The sequence below is a fragment of the Lichenostomus cassidix genome, chromosome 17 (assembly GCF_008360975.1).
Source record: "Lichenostomus cassidix isolate B80296 chromosome 17, HeHo_3.0, whole genome shotgun sequence".
Lineage (NCBI taxonomy): Eukaryota > Metazoa > Chordata > Aves > Passeriformes > Meliphagidae > Lichenostomus > Lichenostomus cassidix.
In genome coordinates, this window is record NC_139497.1 from 5,335,672 (window position 1) to 5,357,609 (window position 21,938).

General features: G+C 44.4%; 3 protein-coding genes across 7 annotated transcripts in view; 1 reads left to right on the forward strand and 2 right to left on the reverse strand.

Moving 5' to 3' along the window:
• The window catches only part of NUP188 (nucleoporin 188), a 25,102-nt gene extending 16,579 nt beyond the window's left edge, over positions 1-8,523 (reverse strand). The window contains exons 1-14 of the mRNA XM_085077068.1: positions 8,446-8,523; positions 6,569-6,623; positions 5,905-5,978; positions 5,601-5,685; positions 4,891-4,971; positions 4,404-4,448; positions 3,711-3,803; positions 3,466-3,585; positions 2,857-3,068; positions 2,347-2,461; positions 1,936-2,136; positions 1,362-1,451; positions 727-792; positions 74-193 (exon numbers count right to left, since the gene is read on the reverse strand). Of these exons, the coding sequence (XP_084933194.1) occupies positions 74-193; positions 727-792; positions 1,362-1,451; positions 1,936-2,136; positions 2,347-2,461; positions 2,857-3,068; positions 3,466-3,585; positions 3,711-3,803; positions 4,404-4,448; positions 4,891-4,971; positions 5,601-5,685; positions 5,905-5,978; positions 6,569-6,623; positions 8,446-8,471 (1,383 nt within the window). The 5' untranslated portion in view covers positions 8,472-8,523. The remainder of the gene's footprint in view (positions 1-73; positions 194-726; positions 793-1,361; positions 1,452-1,935; positions 2,137-2,346; positions 2,462-2,856; positions 3,069-3,465; positions 3,586-3,710; positions 3,804-4,403; positions 4,449-4,890; positions 4,972-5,600; positions 5,686-5,904; positions 5,979-6,568; positions 6,624-8,445) is intronic.
• On the forward strand, positions 8,305-12,931 carry DOLK (dolichol kinase). 4 transcript variants are annotated; one of them, XM_085077070.1, is made up of 2 exons: positions 8,305-8,608; positions 10,450-12,931. In XM_085077070.1, the coding sequence occupies exon 2, from the start codon at positions 10,548-10,550 to the stop codon at positions 12,117-12,119; it is 1,572 nt and encodes a 523-aa protein (XP_084933196.1). In that variant the 5' UTR covers positions 8,305-8,608; positions 10,450-10,547; the 3' UTR covers positions 12,120-12,931. The 4 variants fall into 4 exon arrangements, with proteins under 4 accessions (XP_084933196.1, XP_084933195.1, XP_084933197.1 ...); XM_085077069.1 differs by lacking the exon at positions 8,305-8,608 and adding an exon at positions 8,699-8,722; XM_085077071.1 differs by lacking the exon at positions 8,305-8,608 and adding an exon at positions 8,703-8,725.
• Positions 12,932-14,918: 1,987 nt separating this feature from the next.
• PHYHD1 (phytanoyl-CoA dioxygenase domain containing 1) lies at positions 14,919-21,592 on the reverse strand. Of its 2 annotated transcripts, XM_085077088.1 has the most exons (11): positions 20,111-21,582; positions 19,137-19,295; positions 18,543-18,618; positions 18,364-18,411; positions 16,990-17,045; positions 16,747-16,809; positions 16,629-16,650; positions 16,143-16,271; positions 15,507-15,623; positions 15,233-15,359; positions 14,919-15,048 (listed from the first exon to the last, which is right to left on the reverse strand). In XM_085077088.1, the coding sequence occupies exons 1-11, from the start codon at positions 20,141-20,143 to the stop codon at positions 15,003-15,005; spliced, it is 876 nt and encodes a 291-aa protein (XP_084933214.1). In that variant the 5' UTR covers positions 20,144-21,582; the 3' UTR covers positions 14,919-15,002. The 2 variants fall into 2 exon arrangements, with proteins under 2 accessions (XP_084933214.1, XP_084933215.1); XM_085077089.1 differs by lacking the exon at positions 16,143-16,271 and having other exon boundaries at positions 20,111-21,592.
• Positions 21,593-21,938: the final 346 nt, after the last annotated feature.

Consider the following 21,938-nt stretch of genomic DNA (forward strand, 5'->3'; position numbering starts at 1 on the left):
AGAAAGAATCACAGAGCATGTCATTCCTGTCTTGAAATAAATAATCTCCCAAACACCAAGAGAGATCCTGTACCTTTTTTGCAGTAGATTTATCAGACACAAGGGCTTGGAGCAGCTGAAGGAGAGGAGTGAGAAGATGGGGGAACATCCCACAAACACTGTCCAGGATAATACCCAGACCTGCAGTAGGTTCCTGGTGGTGGAAATAGAAAACAAATGTCTTATTACTTAAAAGAAAAGTTAGAAGTGTCTCAGTACAGCACAAGGTTACAGTTCCTTTTTAAGCTGTACATTTAATATTAATCATGCACAAAAGTATCACTCCAGTTCTTGCACAGACTAAAGCATGAGGCAGTCTGCAAGTATAAGGCAAGAAGTAAGACTGTAAGGCATTACATATCATCCTAATTCTGTGACAACAAAAAATAAGCACAATGCTTTTGCCAGCAGTTAGTTCAATCCTTGCAGCCCCAGCCCTGCTATCAACTATCACCTATATTAAAACTTGTTCCAGTATCCTTTTCAAGAGTAAAGTCAAGGCTGTACCTAAAAGGCAGGAAAGGGCAAAAGTAAATCAAAGATAGATGCAAATAAATGTCTGCTCCTCAGGCCCTCCTAGAAACCAACTCACTAAATACAATCAGCCTGCTCCTTTCCTAAAATGGAATCTATTGTCAGGTCTTAGTTATAAACAAGGTAGGTCAAACAACTTGCAAACACACTCACCGTCTTCCAGAAGAGCTGAGGAATGCTGGAAGCTGCCAGAACTTCACATGCAGCATCAATTATATCCTACAAAGGAAGACAGGATAGATAAAAATCAAAGCTACTTTACACACGGGGATTTCATCCAAACCAAGTTCTGCCACATCGTTGGAATTAAAGTTTCCATGTTTACCCACCGAGATGTAACTGCCTCCTGAAGCCAAAACATACCTAACACACCCACCCCCAGACCACAGCCTAAAGCCTTGCTCCTCATAATGAATGAACTGGCCACAACAAATACATCCATGATACCTGCAGAGGGCTCTAAGATGTCCAGTCCAACTCAGAAATGGAGTTTGTATTATGTCCATTGTTTTGGAAATAACAGATCAACAATTAGTTTCATTTCCATAGGACTTCAAATGCATGATGTGTTCTTTCATTACTAATCAGCGAGTCTGCAGAGGTGTTTACTAGGTTTGCAAGGTGTAAATGCAGTAGGTGAAAACCAGCAAATCACTCATTTGGGGCCATCTAACCCACATAAAGTTTGCAGTCAGAAATGAAGGATTGCAATTTAATAGGCAATTAGCATCAGTTATAACAGGCTATTTTAAATTATGTAACTGATACAAAGGGCCTTGGATGCTTACCTGCTGATTGCCCAATGTATGTAACTCCAGCGACGTCAGGACAAAGGAAAGAAGTCCATAAATACACATACAAGCTGTGCTCGCAGTGCACTGCAAAGAAAGAGTACACAAGGCTGTTATGGGAAAGGCTATGAATTACAAAAGCACTGTAACTCTTTTACACACCGAGTAACTGCCTTTCTCATACATTCTTGCTGCAAAGGGGCAGCAAAACAGGCAGCAGTCATTAGTTGAGTTCCGCATTAACATGAAGTATTTCACTGAAATGAGAAGTCTTGCCACGACCATTATCACTAGAAATACCTTCCAGACATCAAAATTAAAAAAGCAGCACTCAGTGTTTGTAGGAATCAAAAGGATTTTGCAAAGCTTTTTTTTTATTCTTTGGGCATAAAAATCTGTTCCACTCCAACTTGATTTCTGATCCTCACTGACAGAAGGTAAAACGATAGAACATGCTTTACTTCATGTTTGAAAAGAACATTGGTTCAGTCATCTGCTTCCCATCACAGTTTTAGATCAAGTGCAGTTAAAGACCTTCAAAAGCTTATATACACAATCATAAGAAACTCACATTCTTGCCCCCACTGCTGAGGGATCGTAGCAGCTTTGTCAGATACTGGAAGACATTCAGCTGGATAGCAGTGCTTCCCATTCTCCTGATGATGTTTGTGGACTCCTCTGGGTTTATGGTGTGACGGAGCAGAGCCCAGGCCAAAAGCACCGGAGCATGATGTGAGACATCCCCTAACTGCAGCAGCTGATTGTCCATCTCCTGCACAGAAACAAAATAACTGAGATCTGAAAGTAATCCATACTCAACAAGCACATTACATCCTTCTCAGGTTATGTGGATGCCAGTTCCTAAACCCGGCCAACAAGCCCAAGGATCAGAAGTTTACAGACACAGCAGTGCCTGGATAATCACAGTAAGTTCTGTATTGTTAGGCCTGAGGAGGGGTTGCTTACTCTGCCAGTGTTTTACCTGGTGGATGTGCTGATTGCTGGCCAGCTTGTGCTCCTCTGTCCTGTCATCCAAAGCACGCTCATGGAGGGAGTCAATTTCCATGCCTTCCACCAGAATAAGAGCACTAAAGTAGCTACAAGCAGTAGAAGAATAAAAACAAGTAGGTCAGAACCTTTATTTGACAATGAAGGTGAGTTTTTTTAAACTCTGAGTGGTCAAAAAGCAACCTCTAGTTTGCTTTGTTCAGCTTTCTTTGGAGCAACAAGAAATTACAAGAAATTGACAGCACGTAATTCAAATTTTGATAGGACAAATTACAACCTTTTCTGGTTGAACAAACAAAAAAGGTCATTGAAATTTGAAGATAGCTTTTCCACCTTTATAACTCTGCCACCCGGCAGGATTCTCATTCGCCCTCAAATCATGGCCCACACAGAATAACAAAGACATAATTATTAAATGCATTTTTTCCTGAGAAAAACAATTGTTTTGCTCTGTACCCACTTCACAAATACCCACGACACTTACCCAATACGATCCACGAGGTGATCCATGCTCTCATCTACTAAATGTCTGTTGGTTTGTCTTGTGCCAAATCCCTGCTCTTTGAACATTTTTGCAAACGCCAGGAGCTCCTCAGGTGCCATTTCAAAGTATGCATAGTAGAGGAAGATGACTTCCAGGAGCATGGACTGTTCCCGGAGGCATTGCACAAACCAACGGGAAACCTGACGTTCTGTCTGCACAAAGGAAAGTTCCACCATCACATGTCAAAGCTCACAGGGCAGACAAAGCAGTCAAAAACTGAAAAATGTGGAGGCATCTCAACAGCTTGTGTAGCCAGCAATTGTGTCAATGGCAAGGAAAGCTACTGTAAGTACAGAGAGATCATGAACAACTACACATAAATGGCTCTGCTGGCCCAGTGCTCCCCACAGATTTATTATAAGGAACAGTAAGTTTCATTAAACTCTCTGTCTCTGAGCAAAAGTGTGTTCTGTTAGAAAACAGATTTTATGTTTCTTGGATCAGGAGAAACATCTTGTTTAACTGCATCTGCACAGATGTATTTTCCAATACATTACATACAAGGAAAGACTTTATAAGCTTGATAAATAATAGTTAGAAATGAATTACCATGAGATTTCCATGTGTTTCCCATGTAGGAGCTTCTGCTTTGTACAGCGCTTCAAACTGTTTGCGGTAATTCGGAACAAGTTCCTTGTCCAACTTTTCAATGCACTGGAAGTACTGTGCCTTAAACAAACAAACAAATCCATGAACTTCTCACATGCATACTCGTGAGCTGTTCACACAAGTGGGGAATTACCACATAGCTTCCACATTTAGCCTATTTCAATGACATCACATCCAGGACTCACTGTGTAAGGGTGTCTCTCATCCTGGAAATAGGTGAGGAGGTGCAGGACGCAGCGCAGGATGCAGATCCTCTCCTCATAGTAGTAGTCAGCGAGCTGTGAATGTTAAGTCCCATCAGTACCAACCTGGCACAGTGTCCAACTCCCATCCACTTCCCTCTCCAACCCACTGCCAAGGCCTTCACCACAGGACTAGAGAGTTACTACAGATGGAGTTTCAACTGAGCAATTTTAAAGTTATTGGGGGAAAAAACAACACTTAGTTAACGTTACAGAACTCAACAGATCATTGCCGTAAGATCAGGTCTGTAATTACACTGTTAAGTGAGAAAACTTGGAAAAGAAAGGCAAAAAGACCTTATTCCTTATTATAGAGGGTATAATCCTTATTACCCTCTATCAGAAATTATTATCAATTTTGTCACATCAGACAGTATCAGAAAAACCCACAAGCTTTGGAAAATAAGCAAGGTACATCTATCCAGTTAAATTCCCTGCTATCAAGCCAAAAATTTCATTTCTGTATCAATTACTAACACTGTTCAAATCTACATGCACATCCCTCAATTTCAGAAGCACCTTCTAAAAGCCATCTTTTATAATAAAGAATACTTCAACTATTTCAAGATTTTCCACAGACATAGGTTTGCTGCCAACAGATCTTTTCCACAGAAAATACAAATGGAAATTACTAACCTTCAGCATCAGAGCCTGACTCTGCCTTTCATCCTGAAGAACTGTCTGTAAACAAAACACAACAAAATAAATAGCTACTGGAGAAATACCTACTGACAAAACATATGTTCATAAAATGACTGAAACAATTTTCTTCCCAGTTCTTTTGGAAAGACAGATTCCAAAAGCACAAAGTCAAAACACTCATTTTTAACCACATATTTATTTTTTATCTCCACTCTCATTCACAAATCTGTAGCTTTCCTGTATTCCTGTGATAGAGAGAGGAGTTGAGCTCCTGCAGAGATCCAAGCAGGAAGAGATAAGCCTGGATATTTGCTGTCACATTTCCTTAAATCAGCGCTGCAGCTTTGTAGCTCCAGAGAAGAAAAGCTACAGAGCCATTTCCCAATCAGAACTCAGACTCACATGTGATCATTTGCATCAAAAAAGTATTGGTATTAAGGAAAGATGTGGAGTAAATAGAACATAAATGGGAGCTATGGACCTTCAGGGAATCCCTTGTTCCTCTATAATCCTCTTGAAGATAAGACTGTAACAACTGCACACTCTGCTCTTCATCCAGACCCTGAACAAAAGAAAGAGAAATGCTCTGAAACTAATAAAAGGCAATTGAATTCATTAACGATTAAGATTCTCTCCAAATTCTCAGGCAGCTCTTATCCTCAAAACAAGTAACAGGCCAAAGAATATTTTTGCACCAGGAAGATGCTTTAATAAGCACTCCTTTTAAAGCCAAATACACAAGCTTTGATGTCACTGAGCTGCAGTTTAACTTCAGCTAAAGGAGCATTAGTCATTTAAATAAAGGTACCACCAGTCACTGAACTCTAAACTTCTAGCTTAGGGGAAACAGAACATCGCGGGTGAACTGAGAGGATTGTCAAACATGGCAACTGATTTAAAGGGACATCAGTATTTCAGCTGAGCAGCTGTCCTGGACAAACCCAACACAGACCAATAGCAGGTGGCTGCTGCTGAAAAAGGGCCAGGAGAACCACAGCATCTCAAAGTCACTCATCACTTTGGAAGTTTGACCTAGAGCCCCAACATGTACTTAAAAATCCTTTACGCTATTTTGAATGAAAGGATCTTAAGTTTCTCTCTACTCAAAATCAAGACAGTTATTTCAATATCAGAATCCTAATAACAATTCATTCCCAGGATAAAAAATAATCAAAGAGCAGCTTCACTCACCAAAAACTTGCTGACCCTCAGACCTAGCTCTTTTAGTGGAGCAGCTACATCTTTATCAGCTTTAATTTTTTCTGCTGAAGTTGTACTAAAGAGAAAAGAAATTTTAGTCATTACAAATGCAGTAATCCCAAGGAAGGAACTAAAGAGACATAGTTTTAAAGTCTTCAGTTCTATCAGTTTAAACTGAACATTTGCTTTTTTTTCAGTGACCTTTCAATACTTCACACAACAATACTCTGTACACTTTATTTACTAGGAAACACCACATTAGACATTAATGTCTACAATCAGGCAGTGACTGTACCTCGGTGGTTTGTAGTATGACAGTCCCTCTAACAGCCTCTGCCAGTGCTTGTTCAACTCTGCAGCAATCTGGGCCTAAAACAGAACCAAACACCACTGAACAGACTCCCCAAAGTGCATTACTGAGTATCAGATTTGTTAAACTTAAGCATAGAAATTCCACCACCACAAAGAGGCAGGAACAACACAAGACAGGTGTCTGCGACTCAGAGTGATTCCAGATGCAGTGCTGAACAGGGCAGTGAGCTGCACTGCCTAATCCCAGGAAGGGTGAGGAAACAGGAGGCAATAGACTGAGTTTAGAAACATTTGGATTCCCAACCTCTGGGCAAATTCTCAAAAGCACAGGCTCCATCCCTGAAAACAAGGCAGCACTTGTACCACACATGAACACCCCAAGTACCCCAGGAAGCAGCACTTGTGCCCACTCCAGAAAAGGAACCACCTTTTCCATACACCCTTCCAGGCAGTTCATGAAGCAGCTGTAAACAAGCAGTGGAAGAACAAGCCAGTAGCAGAGATAGGGGAACAAAAATCACACTGAGCAAGAAGAAAAAGCAGCAAAAACTATTTTCACTAATATCCAAAGAGACATACAAATTATGTATTTGGCCATGGAGCCCATTCAGTGATGGCCAAACCTGCTCAGCAGGACATGGACTTACTGGTTCTCTTAAAGCTGATCTGCCCAGCAGAATTGTCCATAATTCTCTGCTGCTCCTGTAAACACAAGGAAAAGGGAGAGAGTATTTTAATGATGAACATTATTCCAGGCTTCCATTTAGCTTACTTTTCAAGACTGTAATTAACTCGCAGCAAATTACACTGCAATACAAGAAAAATTATTTAAGGAACATTAGCTTTTATCTGACATGTTTCAGATGTCCTGGAAAAACCAAGCAAAAATCCAGAGAGGGTGACAATTGACACAGCAAGAGCTGTGAACTCCTATCAAAGCTTCACATTGGTATCAGGTTACCAGCTCAATTTGATTTTGCTACTCAAGACACTTAAGGTTCCTAAGAAGAAATTCAATCAAGGCATAGAGCAATATTTCATTGTTACATTTGATGCTTTCCTTCCAACAAATTCTTCCATCAGTTTCATCCTCCACTCTAAACAAAGCATAAAACTGTGTGAAGTGAAAAACTGCACCGTATTTATACAGACACCAGAACATTTACAATCAGCTTCTCATTTCCTCCTGAGGACTCTGCAGAAAAGCCAACCTGCACTATAAGGAATTACAGATCACATCCTGACCCTGCATTCAAAAAAAAAGTCTCCCTACAACAGCCCAGAGAAAATATATTTACCAAAAAGAGAATTTCATTTAGACAAATGATTTGTTAGCAATGTATTACAAATGAGGACTTAAACACCATAACTCCCCACGCAAAGACTGTCTACACAAGAACACTCATTGCCTTATTTTTAGAGTAACATTATTAAAATAACTCACTGTGACAGCGAAAGTCATCTGCCACTTCTGACAGGTGGTGACACTTAATGAATGACAACACCTGTTATTTTCAGCACACCCATCAACATAATTTCTCCCTATTCTTTCCTCGACAGTTGAGTGCACTTCCCTGACATGAACCTCTCCAGCCTACACAGAGCACCCAAAGGCCCAGAATTTCACCAAGCACTGAACAGCAATGTAAAAGAAGCAATTCACTGAATCTCAGATTCAGTGATGACGTTAGATTGGTGCACTCATTTGTCTTGAGCACAGTTTCTTTCATTTATTGTCAAATCTGAGCCTAGCAAAGCCAACCCATCTACTTTTCACTGCCTCAGAACCTCTTCTGTGAATAAAACAGACCGTGGTTTGTTGTCCCTTCATTACTAAGGCTCCAAGACAGCTAAGGGAGGAAAGCTCTCTGTATGCAACCACAAGTAACAGTAGCGTCATTCATTTAACAAAAATTAAACACTAGGGAAACTCCAGAGCGTAAAAGCGTTACAATAAATGACAGAAAACGCGCTCCGGAAAAACGAAACCACCGAACTAAGGCGATCACTGAAGATGGGATTCATTGAATCGCATCCGTTACACATCTCCACGTGTGTATTTGGACTCGTACGTTGTCAAGAGCCGCGTGGGAGGTGCAGCCGGCCCTGGCGCGCTCCTCGCCCTCAGGAAAGAGCCGAGCGCCTGCCGGGCACCTCCGCGACGGCGGCGCAGATCGAGCCCCCGACCCCGCCACAGCAACGGCTCCTGCCCAGCCCCTCACGTCGCGCGGCAGAGTGAAATAACCACGAAATCGCCGCCAGCCGCTCCTCACCGCAGCCTCTGGGATCCCTGAGGGTCCCTCAGCGGGGGGGCGGAGCCTCACCCCGCGCGCGAGGCAGGGGCGGGGCCACACCGGCGCGCGCCTCGCCGCAGTTAAACCCTCCCGGCCCCGCGCTGCGCCTGCTCCTCGACGGCCCCTCTCGGCCCCCGGCCCCGCAGAGCGGGAGCCGCCCGCAGCGAGAGCCGGGGCCGCCTCCGCGTCGCCCCCGCGTTCCCTCCGCCCGAGCGGCCGCAGCCCCGCACCTCGCGCTCAGCCCGCCCGCCGCCATCTTCGCTCCGCTCTCACGTGACCACAGGCCCCGCCTCCCTCCCCACGCCGGTGTCACGTGGTGATGCCTGAGCCACGCCCCCTCGCCATGGGTGGGTCATGTGACAGCGGCGCGCCAAGATGGCGGCGTCCTGCGAGGTGGGTCGGCGGCCGGGCCGGGCGGGGCGGGAGCTCGGCGCTGGAACCGCGGATCGCCGGGAGCGCCGCCGACACCTCCCGCGGGCGGCTGCCCTTCCCTGCAGCGGAGAATGGGTTGTGCGTGCCGCGGCTGAGCGGGAGAGCAGGCGGCGGCGGCGAGCAGCGCGGAAGGGCGGGGGGCGGGCAGCCCGCGGGCTGAGGGGAGACAGCGGGGGAGAAAGGGAGCGGGCAGGGGCTGCGGGGAGCGGAGAGCTGCTGGGTGCTTGGCAGCACGGCAGGGGGAAGCTCCCCTGCCCAGAGCAGCCGGCATGCGGATCGCAAAAGGGCAGAAAACGCTCGGTGTGGCTTGATCCGGGGGTGAGGGTTCCGATCGATGGTGAGAGAACGGCTGTGCTGAGGAGCTGCACATTACCTGAGAGAAGTTGTGGAGGAGGGGATTGCGGCAGGCACAGGAAAACGAAATAATTCAGCAGTGAAATACATCGTGTTGCAGACTGTCAGGTCTGAACATTCAGAGCTGCTGCATTAGAGACTTTACCCGGGGCGAAATTCTTACCCAGGGCGAAATTCTGCCTTGTCTTGCAGCCAGGCAGCCTGGGGGGGAAGCTGTCAGTGTCATTGACACAAGAGCTGGGGTGCAACCTTAACGTTGCCAGACTGAGTGGGAGGTCTCTGGTTGGCAGGTGACATTGCCTCTTCTCAAATAAGCCTTAAGCTTCTCCCTCCCCAGTGCTCCGAAACAGTAACGAGTAGGATCCCAAACCCATTATTGGCTGGAGGTAGATAGTGCCCAGAGCAGTTCTGTTTTATTGACTGTATGATTAATTCTTCTCCTGTTTAAAAATTAATTGTGATGACAAAAGATTGCACTTGGCCTGATGGAGCTGTGTAGCAACAGTGCATGTAATGAAACTGTTTGGCAATCACGTATTTCAGGCTGTACAAATAAGGATGCCAAAAAGCAATCTATTAATAATTAAGTTTTCAGTAAAAAGTCATAAATATCTAAACACTGCAGACACAGAGTCTAAGGAAGTTTAACAGTACAAACTGTAATAGTTCCTCAGTAATATTGCTATTACTTTGTCAGCTTTGTAATCTGGTAATCTAATTCAACACTGGCTGAAAACCCAAAAGAGAACCTTAAGTAAACTTCTGGCCTTCTGGTCTTCCATGAGGGAGCTGGTGGGGATATTGGCATGGAGGATATTGGCCATGAGCCTTGGGGAGCAGAGTTTAATAAGAATTTGCTGCTAATCAGCTTAAGGGTGGGCCAGAATGGATAAAGGAATCCCCTGTTTTGGTTGGGATATACACAACTGGATCAGCTATAATATTTCCAACAGAAATTAAGAACCTGAGACCTCCAAAGAGCCCAGAAGAGGTGCTAGTGTAATGGCAGAGGTTTACATGTGGCTGATTATCAAATTATGTATCCATTGAGAAATCAAGGTTGCCAGAAAGCAATAAATGCTTATGAGAATTGCACAATGTTGTCAATGCCCACAATTCTTTGAAGAAGATGAGATTTAACCTAACAGAGTTTTTATGCCTATTGCTGATTATCTCAACTGCTTATCTTCCAGTCCAAAAGTTTAGAAGAAAGTTTGGTTTGCAGGGCAGCTGTCAGTGGGCTGTGAGCTTTCACTCAGAGAAGGTGAAGTGTGGGATTGGCTCACCTCACTGGTTTTATTGTTTTTTCAGTCATCTGTGTGTTGACATTAGCAATTGGCACATAACTATCAGTTTAAATTGAACTTAAGAACAAAACAGCTGTGCAAATACTTTAGCTCTCCTAGTAGTTGCTTGAATTGTTTGCTTTTTTTTTTTTTTCTTAATAGGAATTGCAGTAGCATGGAAGGGAATTCTTCCTAATGGCCACCTGAGCACATCAGGACTCCTGAGATTCTGCAAGCCTGAGGCACACTGGGCTGGAACCATGTTAAACAAGCCAGTGCTGGTGGAGTCCCTGCTGGTGTTCACCATGGTGCTGTCGGTGCATGCGGCGGTGTGGGACCGATTCTCCTGGTGCACGGTGGCTTTGGCCATCCAGGCCTTCTACGTCCAGTTCAAATGGGACAGGCTGCTGCAGCTGGGGGGAGCCGTGTTCCAATTCCGGGGGGCAGCCAACAGCGGCCTGCTGCCCGCCAGCATGGTCATCCCCTTGCTGGGGGTGGTGATGAAGGAGAGGTGCAGGGCTGCAGGCATCGTGTACTTCGAGCGTTTCGGCATCGTCGTGGCTTCCACGGGAATGCTGCTCGCTCTCTTCCTGTCTGTCCTAGCCGTTGGCATCACCAAACCTGTGCCAACCAACACCTGCATCCTGACTGGTATTGCTGGCAGCGTGATTATCTACACCATGAAACATTCCTTGACTGTCTCAGAAGTGATAGAGGTTCTAGAAGTGCTGCTCATTTTTGTCTACCTCAGTATGATCTTGCTGTACTTGTTGCCTCGATGTTTTACTCCCGGGGAAGCGCTGCTGGTTCTTGGAGGTGTAAGTTTTGTTCTCAATCAGCTCATTAAGCGCTCACTGAATGTAGTTGAGGGCAGAGGGGATCCCATTGACTTCTTCCTTCTGGTAGCAGTTGTTGGAGTTGTTCTTCTTGGTCTTTTTTTCACTGTGCTCTTCATTTTCATGGATTCGGGCACGTGGATCTCCTCCATGTTTTTCCACATGATGACAGCAGTGTTAGGCTTAGGGGTCATCATGCCTTGGCTGTACCGCCTGATCCAGAGGAACCCTTTGTTCTGGCTGCTCCAGTTTCTGTTTCAGACACAGACAAGACTTTACCTTCTCATGTACTGGACTCTCTTGGCTGCTTCAGCATGTGGTGTGGTTTTCTACCAGAACGCCAAGAGATCATCTGAATCTAAAAAACACCAGGCCTCGACTATAACCAGGAAATATTTCCATTTCATTATTGTAGCTACTTACGTTCCTGGACTAATTTATGACCGCCAGCTCCTCTACGTTGCTGCAGTGCTGTGTCTGGCAGTCTTTATCTTCTTGGAGTACATTCGGTACTTCAGGATCAAACCCTTCGGACAAACCCTGAGGCATTTGCTCTCCCTTTTCTTGGATGAAAGGGACAGTGGACCTCTAATCTTGACTCATATTTATCTCCTCCTTGGCATGTCCCTCCCAGTGTGGTTGTTTCCCAGATCTTGTGCTCCTAAAGGCACCTTGCCTGGGGCAGGAGCACTGGTCCCCTACTCTGGGGTGTTGGCAGTAGGGGTAGGAGACACCATTGCCTCTGTTTTTGGCAGTACAATGGGGGAAATCAAATGGCCAGGAACAAAGAAGACCTTTGAAGGGACAATGACAGCTATTTTTGCTCAGATCATTGCTGTGGCTCTCATTCTGATCTTTGACAGCAATGTGAATCTGAACTCCAGCTATGCCTGGATTCTGGCATCTGTGAGTTTGGTTTCTCTTTTGGAAGCTTACACTACCCAAATTGATAATCTGCTGTTGCCTCTCTACCTCCAGATCATGCTCATGGCATAGAAGCACTTCCAGGAGCAGAGGTCTCTCCCTTCCTAGAGAAAAGTGGTACTAGAAAATAAACTGCAGTGAAAGCTCAGAGCTGATCTTTTGGTACAGCAGAGAAGAATGTGAAAAACAGAAATGAAAAATACTTATTTAAAATTAAGGGTTTGATTTGGTCTTGTTTCTTCTCATCAGAAACAGATGGAATTATGTTCTCAGAGCAACAAACATGACTGATAAAAACAGCACTTGTGTTTAATAATCCAATTTCAGTTTCTTCTGGGTGCTCAAGAGAAGCAGAGGAAGAGGTAAGTCAATTAGAGAGGAAAAAATAAACAAGCAAATCTCTCAGATGTTTCCACCTCTGCACTGTACCTTGTTTCTGTACCGAGTCCTGTGTCTTGTGTTTGATGTGTGAACTGTCATTTCTGTATAAGCACGATGTAAAGCATGTTTGATAACAAGGGTGGACACAGGAAGCAGGTACAAGTGTCCAGCTGTGTCCAGTCCCCTCAGCAAGACCCAAAACCACACCAGGATGCAGAAACAAAACTCCAAACTCAGTAGCTGCCACAGCTGAGTGGTGCAGGTGGGGTAGGTTTGGGAATGTCAGACACTGCTCATTCCAAACCCTACTAAAACAATGGTGAATCTTTAGCTCTGAAGTTTGATTCAGCAAGAAAAATGTTTTATCTTTCTCAAGATTTTAATCTCTAAATTTGTTTGGAGTGAATATGGGGGAAAGTTAAGCAAAGTCACAGCTAAAATTAATTACACATTAATCCTGAAAGCAGAAAATCTGTTGAAGTCAATAAAATTTTCTACTGTTGAACTTTTCTAGTTGTTACATTTTTTCAGCCAGCTGTTCAAATAATTTATAAAAATGCTTTTATCAACAAATTAACTAAAGCCACTGAATTCTATCCATTTAATTAAAATTGCATCTACCATTTTGTGGCCAAAAACTCACTTCATTTTTAAGTATGAAACCCTTCTGTATCAACAGTCTCTTCTCACAGGTTTGCCAAGTGTCCATTAGAACGAAACACAAGTGTCCTCCCTGCCTCTTCCTGTCTCCAGGGATGTGTCCAAGCAGGAGATTGTCATTCCAGGACTCCAGTTTGCATCATGAAGTTAACTTCTGACCCTTTTTTAATTCACTTTTGGGAACAGTTTGGGGGAAATCCAAAGTATCTTACACAACACTGTCCTGCAGCTCTGCAGCTCTGAGACCATGTCTTGGGAGTGAGAGTAAGACCGGGGTGAAGTGAAGCCAGTCTCTGGGTCAGCAGGATTGGCTCCAGAATCCAGTATTGTGTGTCCCTGCAACAAGCCAGGACTGGAATAGCTGAGAGGCAGCATTGCCCAATTCATCCCCCTGCCTGGGAAGGGCTCCTGGGATTTGGTGCTGCTTTTCCTGAGCATGCCAAAGTTGGCCAGAGCTGGTTACTAACACAGTAAGTTGCCAGATACTCTGTATGAAACCCAACTCAGTAACTGCTGAGCTGTTTCCTTCACATTTAATGGGAAATCCTGCCACTTAATCCAGCTTTTTGATTTTATTTATGCACTTGAAGTAGATGGTTTTGCATACTGCAGGCAGTGGTGCAAATGAGGACAAACTCCTCAGCAGAATTCTAAATTATTAACTCCTCTGTGGAAAGACACACACAAAGCTTGAGCTGCTCCTGTTACAAGCCACAGCCTTCACTACTGATGCCATAAATAGTGCCAAAGGTAGAGAAATTTGCTTTCCTTCCACCCTGCTCACAACCTTTGAACAAACTAGAAAAGGTAGTTTTTGAATACAGAAGCTTTGCCTTCAACCCTCCTGCTGCCATTATCCAGCTCCCCAATTTACTTTGGAAAGGGATGAGCCTAAGAACTGGGTTCATTCCACCACAGCCCTGAGCAGCCTTAGGGTTGCTCTGATGTAATTCCTGCATGGGTGACACTGGGCTCCAATCTCAGGGTTGCCACTGTGCCAGTGCTGGTGAAATCACACCTACACAGTTTCTGTTCAGTTCAGGACACAGGCTGGAGCTTGCCTCAGATGTAGCTTGCATTTCCAAACATTCCTTGCTATAAATTGGTTTGAGTTTAGTGAGGTTTTGGGGATAGAAACTGTTCTTGTGTATACTGAGAGTTCCAACTGCTCACCAGTTAGCCCTGTCCCCATCTGTTGGAAGAAGGTCACACTGTGTCTTCCTCAAAGAAAGGATGATGGAGATGAAAAGGAGAATTTCTATTTTTTTATTTAAGTATAAAGAGTTTGATTGAAGTTCTTTGTTTCCATCATTTCAACGTGAATCTTTAAGAAGTGTCATATTTTTAATCAACACATCAAGAGATGAAACACTCAGCTACAGTCTGCCAGGAATACTTAGAAGATTGACTCTAAAAAGCAGACTTCCTGCTTCATATTGCCCACAAGAAGACTGTTTTAAATCACTGTTATTCCAACAATATGACAGAGACCTAAGGGGGAAAGTCAGCCTTCTTCCCACGACCTGCATTGCTGGGATCAACCAGCTAAGAAATGCACTTAACTCTTATATACTTATATTATAAACTCTTATATACTTATATTATAAAATACTACCTGCAGGGAGAAATACTTGGTAACTGGTCCCAGTCAACCAGCAATGGTCTTTGCTGGTCTGTTTTCAAGACTGAAGGTGTTTCCTTACCCAAAGGACTGGGTGACTATTCTCACACTGGCAGGGCTCCTGCTGCAGTAGAAGCTTCTGCAGGTTTTGGGCTGTGATAATGATCCTTGTTCTGAGGTGGAGGATAAATGAACATTGAGAGCTGATATAATGAAGGTTGCATTTAAAGAGACCATGAATGAACAATCAGGAATATCGATCAGCTGTTGACTCCACAACCCAGTCACTAATTTCAAGTGTAGAGTGATGGAAAAGGCAACTCAGGAGTTGGCTGGAGCCTAGGGAATAAGGAAGAGGTAAAAGCAAAATTTCAGAGGCTATTCCAGTTCTGCAGGTACGAAATCAACACCAGCTGAGGTACTACCAACGAACTGTGACAGGCAAGACCCTCAATAGTGATCCTGACTATTGCATTGGAAAGGCTCCATTTTCCTCAGCCACCTGTGAGGATCATGACCTTACCAGTTCTCTTTGCTCCAGGTGGTGCCTTTGGCTTCCATCACATGGAAGGTGAATGCATGGCGAGAAGACTCTGAGCTGTTGAGTTCACTCTTATGGACAACCTCACCATGGATGAGGACGAGTCCACCTGTGGGAAAGAATCACCTGGACTGCTGTTTTCCAAAAGATGAGCTCTGGCTTTCCAGTGGAAGGGAAGGTGTAAGAGTTAAAATATGATTTCAGCTCCCTTGTGTTTTCTTGAGCTGTGAAGTGCCACATTTGGGGTTGTTTGTACCTTTACTTATAGGCAGAGGTATGAACTGTTTGTCATCATAGGCTGGCTCTGATCCTACAAACTCCACACATGTTGAGGCACCTGAAGCTGCACGGACCATCCTCCGGCTAATCCCATCTGCAAACCCACAGAATAAGCAAACACAAAAATTAAACACCTGGCTACATTCTGCACAGCAAAGGAACAATATCTCTGATTTCTCCTGGCAGTGATAGGAACTTTGTTATTACTATATTCACGCTTTCCTTAGTAATTTGAGTGGGGTCTTTTTCATTAAGCAGAGATTTAGGGTTTTCCAGCTGTGGCAGAAACAGATAAACAGCTGCCTTTTGTTTGCCTTTCTGGCCTCTTCTGTGCATTGCAACAGACCCCTAGGAGCACAAAAAGTCACACACTTATGCAAAGCCAACCTTTGGTCTATTTGTGCTTTCTATAGGAGCATAAACCATGATGTGAGTACAGCTGGCTCCAGAATTTGAGGAATGAGTGCCTTAAAGTCTGAAGAGCACTATATAATTACACTCTGAGTGAATGTCTGAGGTGAGCAGTAGTTAAAAAAGCTGTTCTGTGTGCACTAGAGGTGGGGAAAAGCAGAACTGTGCTGGTGACCAGCAGTGGTCACACACATGCTCTTACTGGTGTGAGAGCCAGGGATGAACCACAAGCAGCCATTCTCCTGTGTGGCATCTTCCAGAGCGATCCAGAACCCCACAACCCTGCCCAGAGGCTCTGTGTGCAGGAAGGTGGCATCCTGGTGTGGTGTCACTGCAAGGAGAGACAGTCATTGGGGTCTTTAATGGAATTCAGTTCCTCTAGAAGGACTTTGGGGCTGCATCTCCTTCACTCAGAGCCCTCCCCTGCCCACACACCTATTACACACATGAAATTTTACATAATAATACCACCTTTCAGCCTGCTGCACATGCAAAAACAGCTCTTTGTTCAAGATGCATATGATGTAGAAACTTTTCTGAAAAAAAGTAGATTTTAAAAATAACTTTAAGAAAGTTTGGATCACCAAACTCAGGGGTTTAAGTCTGATTCTAAACCTTTTCCCTGGTTATATTCCTTTCCTAAAGGAGCATTATCTGCAGTGTGATACAGAGATAACACAAATCTCACCTTCACCACCAATGCCAGGTTGCTGCAAAGAAAAAAAAGTGATGTGTGAAGAATTTCACAGCTTCCCACCTAACAGGGTCTTATTTCTTGAGTGACAAGACAACTTGAATTACTGTACCTTAAAAATATACATGCTCTGCACAACTACTGGTCTCTCCAGGCCTAGTTTTCTTCCCAATTCCTGCAAGAAAACTTTCCAAGATTTATGTTTGCGGTTTTCTGCACACTATATAACATTATTTTTTGAAGATATTTAAGTTTCCTTTCACTGACAGAATAACTACCCTTGGGAGTCTAGAAAATAAAAATTAACTACTCCACGATTTTTCCCCCAGGAATGTAGGAAGTAGTTACAGCTCACCTGCACCTTGGGGGAGTGGGTGATTTGCTTGAAGACAGGATCATAAGCATGTAGAGCTAAGGGGAAAGAAAAAGCTCAGACTGAAGATTTCAGGTAGTGAAGGGAACGTGGCAGCTCTCAGTGATGAGCTGCAGACATCACAGCCAAGCAGTATAAATTGCAGCCAGAAACTTTCATCCCTCCCAAGATGGATAAACGTGGCTTATCACACCTAAGGTGACAGGAGACTTACACGTTGTACAATCATCTGTAGAGACCATAAATATAATCACTCCCTGGCCACAAACTGTGCACATATAAAAGCCAGTGTATACAGAGTGAACAAAATGGAGTATTATGTGCTTCAGTATTATATTACACAAGTGACAACCACTACACGTGACCCTGAGGCATATGGGTGAATTCATCCTTTAAAAACACACCTCTGAAGACCAACCAGAAAAGTGAAGTACTGCAAAAAAGGAGCTAGAGCTTGTCTTTGGTGCCCTTCAGAGAGCCCCAGCCAGCAGGTCAGAGTTGTGCAGACACTTGCTACAACCCATCTCTGACAAATCCACAAAGCAAAGACTCAGACCTGTGCCTCCAGCTCATCCTGAACAGATTTGCAATGAGGACACATGCCCAGGTCCAGCAGGAGCTGCTCTTGAGCAAGGGATGAGACTTGACCAAAAGGAGTAATTACAGTCTAGAGAAGGTTTTTGAATTGTTAAGTTGCTGGGTCAGCAGGAATCTACAGTTGTTTTCACTTCCCCTGAGGAAAAGCTGAAGTGTGACAGAATGGCAGAGGGCCTGGGAAGGGAAGAGTGCTTTTCTGAGAAAAGCAAAAGAACAAGAACTCTTAGTACTGAATTTCCAACAGCAGTGATGTTTAATCGGAACAAAGTTCATGTGTTTGCAGGCACAGAGAATCCTGTTCTTATCTTCCATGTATTGTTTGAAAACAAAAGGGATCAAAATGCAAGTCCAAGAGCTCGGAGAGAGGAAATAGGTCAAACTGAGACCAGTAAGGGTAAAGAAAAGGTGTTGGTGACACCACAGGAGGGAAGGCAGCTTTGGCATCAGCAACCCAGCATGGCACAGGACACAGGTGAGAGTCTGGTCTGTACTGAGTGTCACCAGTCTCAGGTGGTAAATTGTTAGAGCAAATCTCTTACATAAAAGAGCCAAGGGCTGAAGTCCAAATTTTCGCATGTCAGTGACTCTAAGCTATTCATCGCTGAAAAATCTCTGAGAAGGGTTTTTGAAAAGGATTGGAACGGAAGATTAAGTCCTTTGAGAGCAGAGAGTGAGGGGCAGCACAGAGAGAATTGCAGACAGTTTTGTACAGTGAGTTTTCTTGTCCATCCCTCTCCAAATCCCATCCTTTAAACATACCATGACCAATCTTGCTGACGGACTTCTCCTTTGGAACTAGAAAGTTACCTACAAAACAAAATGAGAATTTAACATTGTTTGTAAAGCAGGAATCATTCCTTGAGCTGGAAACTGGCCCCCAATCCCTCACTCAGCCTTCTCCCATCCCCTCCCTGAGGCTAACTCAGGCCAGGGCTTACCTTTCTCATCCAAAACACCTTTCTCAAAGAAGAATCTAATCTTGTCTCCACTGGTTAAGAAATAATCCGAGCTACCCTGCCAGGGATAAGAGCCCAATAAAGATAGCATCCTTGTAAAACATAAATAAACCTTCAATCAAAGCATCAACACTCACCTGCATCTTTTTCCCCACCAAGCCGCAGCATAAACAAAACACAGTGAAAAATCACTCATAAAAAAGCTTTCCACAACACTACATGTCTTGGTGCTGATCAGGGTTTTACAAGAACACCTCACATAGATGTCACCCTCACTTTTCTTTTGCTGGCTGCCAGGAAAATAACCAGTTTTCTGCCTGCAGAACATGTACAAAGTGATCTGTGAGAACTGCTCTGCTTGTGGCTACCAGGGGTTGAAAGCACAGCAGAGCCACACACTGATAAGACTCTTGATAAGACCCCAGCAAACGTTTGCAGAAAGCTGGAGAGTAAATTCCTCTCCCGGTGTTATGTTCAGTTAGAAGAAAGAGTCCTGTTCCCCCAGAGTGAACCCTGATCAGCCTTTTCCCTTCCTCCTTCAGTGCTCCAACAGGGGTAGCCCTGCCCTTTGGGTACCTGTGCCTGGAGCTGCTCCTCCTCCCTGGTGGAGAAGGCAGTTCGGCAGTGCGGCGGCACTTCCATCTCCGCCACGATTCTCTGGATCTGGCTCCTCATGCTGTCACACTCCTCTGCGCTGAAAAACTGCTCCAGGACAAGGAACCCATCCTTGTGAAACTGGAAGAGATAGGGTGACTGCTCTTCCCCAGAGTCCTCGGGGGAAGCAACACAAAGCAAGAGAAAACAGTTCTGGCCCTTTGCAGGGTGAAAATCATCCCAGCTCCAGTTCTGCAGCCAGGCACCATGTTCTTAAGTTTTAATTTCTGGAAGGGCTTCTATTGTAAAAAAGATTCATTAACAAGCTGAGATTCCAGACAGTAAAGAACAATCTGTCTCAATCCCTCAGTCTACACAAAGCAGAGATCATCTCATCACTGGAGCCTTTTGTGGTTCAAGGATATCTTATCTAAGACCTGTAACCAGCAGCTATTAAATTACCAAGCCCACTAACGCAAACAGGGCAGTCATACCTGTGTGCCAAATCAGGAGATTCATTTACAAGCCGGAAAGCTTTGTTTTCTCTAAGGAAAAAATCCCTGGGTGGTTTCTCACAGTTGACTGCACAATTCCTTACAAAACGAAGTGAACTCTGTTGGCAGTGAACTCAGTTTCTTTATATAGAATACCCTGGAGATTATCCTTTGCCAGGAAGATTTCGAGTTCAGGGATGAGAGCTGAGCAGTAAAGACAGAAGGGGCGCAGGAGAAATCCCTCCAAGAGCTCTGCAAGAGAAGCTGCCCCTGGAAGAGTTTGTAGCCACAACACTCACACACCAAAATAAATGTAATACAAGAAGCTGAAGAGAATATAAACTGTTTGTAAAGCAGATCTTTGCCAGACCTCCTGACAGGTTAACTAGCAGTGACTATCTTACACACAGTGTCACCTGCTTGAACTAGGACACACTCCCTGCCTGGAGAGCAGCTCCTTACCTGCTGGATCTGATGCTGGGTTACAGATGCCATCACGGTAGAAACTCCCCAGATCCCACCAGCAACACCACGATGCCACCAGGGCTCTGCAGGGCTGACTCCCCGCCTCTCCACGTGATCCTTGTCCCAGCATGTGATAAAAGCCAGTGCCGTTGGACTCTTGCACAGCTCGAGATTTTTGTCCCCGTTGCTGGCTCTTCCTTCCTGGCAGGGACATTCATGGCTGCACAGTTTTGCTTTCGCTCTTGGTGGTAACAAAGCTCACAAGAATTTTCTATTCAAGTGCAATCACAAACTTGATGAACATTTCAGCTCCAAGGAGGAATCACTTTTAATTAACAACCCAGATTTAAAAACAAGGCAGTTAAACTGGTAATCACAGGGATAAATATAAGGGGGAGTAAAATAAGATTCAAATGGGATGAAGAGATCTAGATGCCTTAGAACAAATTTTAAGTACTGATTCAGGGTCTTACAGAGCCCTTTTTGCTCCGTCAGTGAATCCAGCCAGCACTTCAGCACATCCCCTGAAAAGGCTCCACAACCCAGGAAGTGACAAACAGGCTAAAAGCTGTTAAAGAGCTTTCACTGAGGGTTTGGTAAAACCCACAGAGAATATTTCTGTTGTTTTCATTCACAGCTGCTTTTTGGTAATTTACACCTTCGCTTGCTCAGTTCACTCTCCTGCAGCTCCAGTAGTCCAAGTAATATTTACAAATAAGTAAAGCCAAATCCACCCAAAGTTCAAACCAAAGAGAGAAAATGCAGAAAGTGGGTCTAAAAGGCAGCAGAGGGAGGAACAGTTGCCAGCCCAGCGGTGGCGCTCCCAGCCAACACATCCCTCCCATCAGGAATCCCTGGGGAAGGTTTTTCTCTCTAGAAGAAAACGTGTTTGCTCCTACAGGAAACACTGAAAACACCCTTGCAGCAGCACTCCACAAAAATAACACCATGGGGGAGGGTTCTTGCATCATTCATCCAGTGAAAGAAAACCCAACAAAAGGAAGGAATGGAAAATGCTCACAGAAAGGTGTTTACATTCGAACAACTGAAAATCCATTTAAAGAGGGGTTGTTTGAAAAAATTAAGTTTTCTATTCTGTAAGGAAATTGATTGTGGATAAAAACCTCTCCACATCTTACTGGTTTTCCTTTTTTATGTAATAAAGAGGAAATTAGGGTTTTAACTTGTTTTCAGGCTTTTCCCTGTACACAGAAGGATATGAATTCAGTAGTTTAAAAAGCTAAATTTTGCCAGAGACTTTAATTACTGGACTACATACCTGGGGGGGGGGGGGAAATTAGTTTCTAATGTTGCAAAGCTCAAAAAACTATTCCAGTAGTTCCTCATTCCTCATAACAGTCTCTCACCAACTGATGGAGTGGAAATGTTTTTAAGATGCATGACCAGTGGGGAAAAAACCCTGCTGTAGCTATTACCTGCAAGCTGATCGTGTGACCCACCTCACCCCACCCTGGGAGGCAGCAATCCTGGAGAAACACTCCTGGAAAACACTCCCACGCCACTCCTCAGCCCCTCTCCGTCACGGTCGTGTCATGTCCTTCTCATTCCCAGACACGGTGGTTTTTTCCAGCAATTTATCACGTCACCTCCTCCACTCCCCACCTTACGTACACATGATGACTCCAGAGGCTGTTTTGGTTCATGCCACAACAGCAAACCACAGTTTTCCTGTTCCATGCAATGTTTTGAGCAATATAAACAGCATATCACAGCAAACAATGCAGCAACTACCAGGAGATAAAAGCCATCTTGGTTCCAGGAGCTTTGCATTTCTGTCCTTAGGAGTCCCCTGGTTCTTTGCCAT

Bases quoted from the DNA above. Each gene is read 5' to 3' on its own strand.
- PHYHD1 (XM_085077088.1), bottom strand. From the start codon at position 20,143: ATGGCATCTGTAACCCAGCATCAGATCCAGCAG. The intron at 19,296-20,110 runs GTAAGGAGCTGC...TATCTCTTCCAG, and splicing joins CCCAGCATCAGATCCAGCAG to TTTCACAAGGATGGGTTCCT. The intron at 16,651-16,746 runs GTACAGTAATTC...TTTTCTTTGCAG, and splicing joins AGAGCATGTATATTTTTAAG to CAACCTGGCATTGGTGGTGA.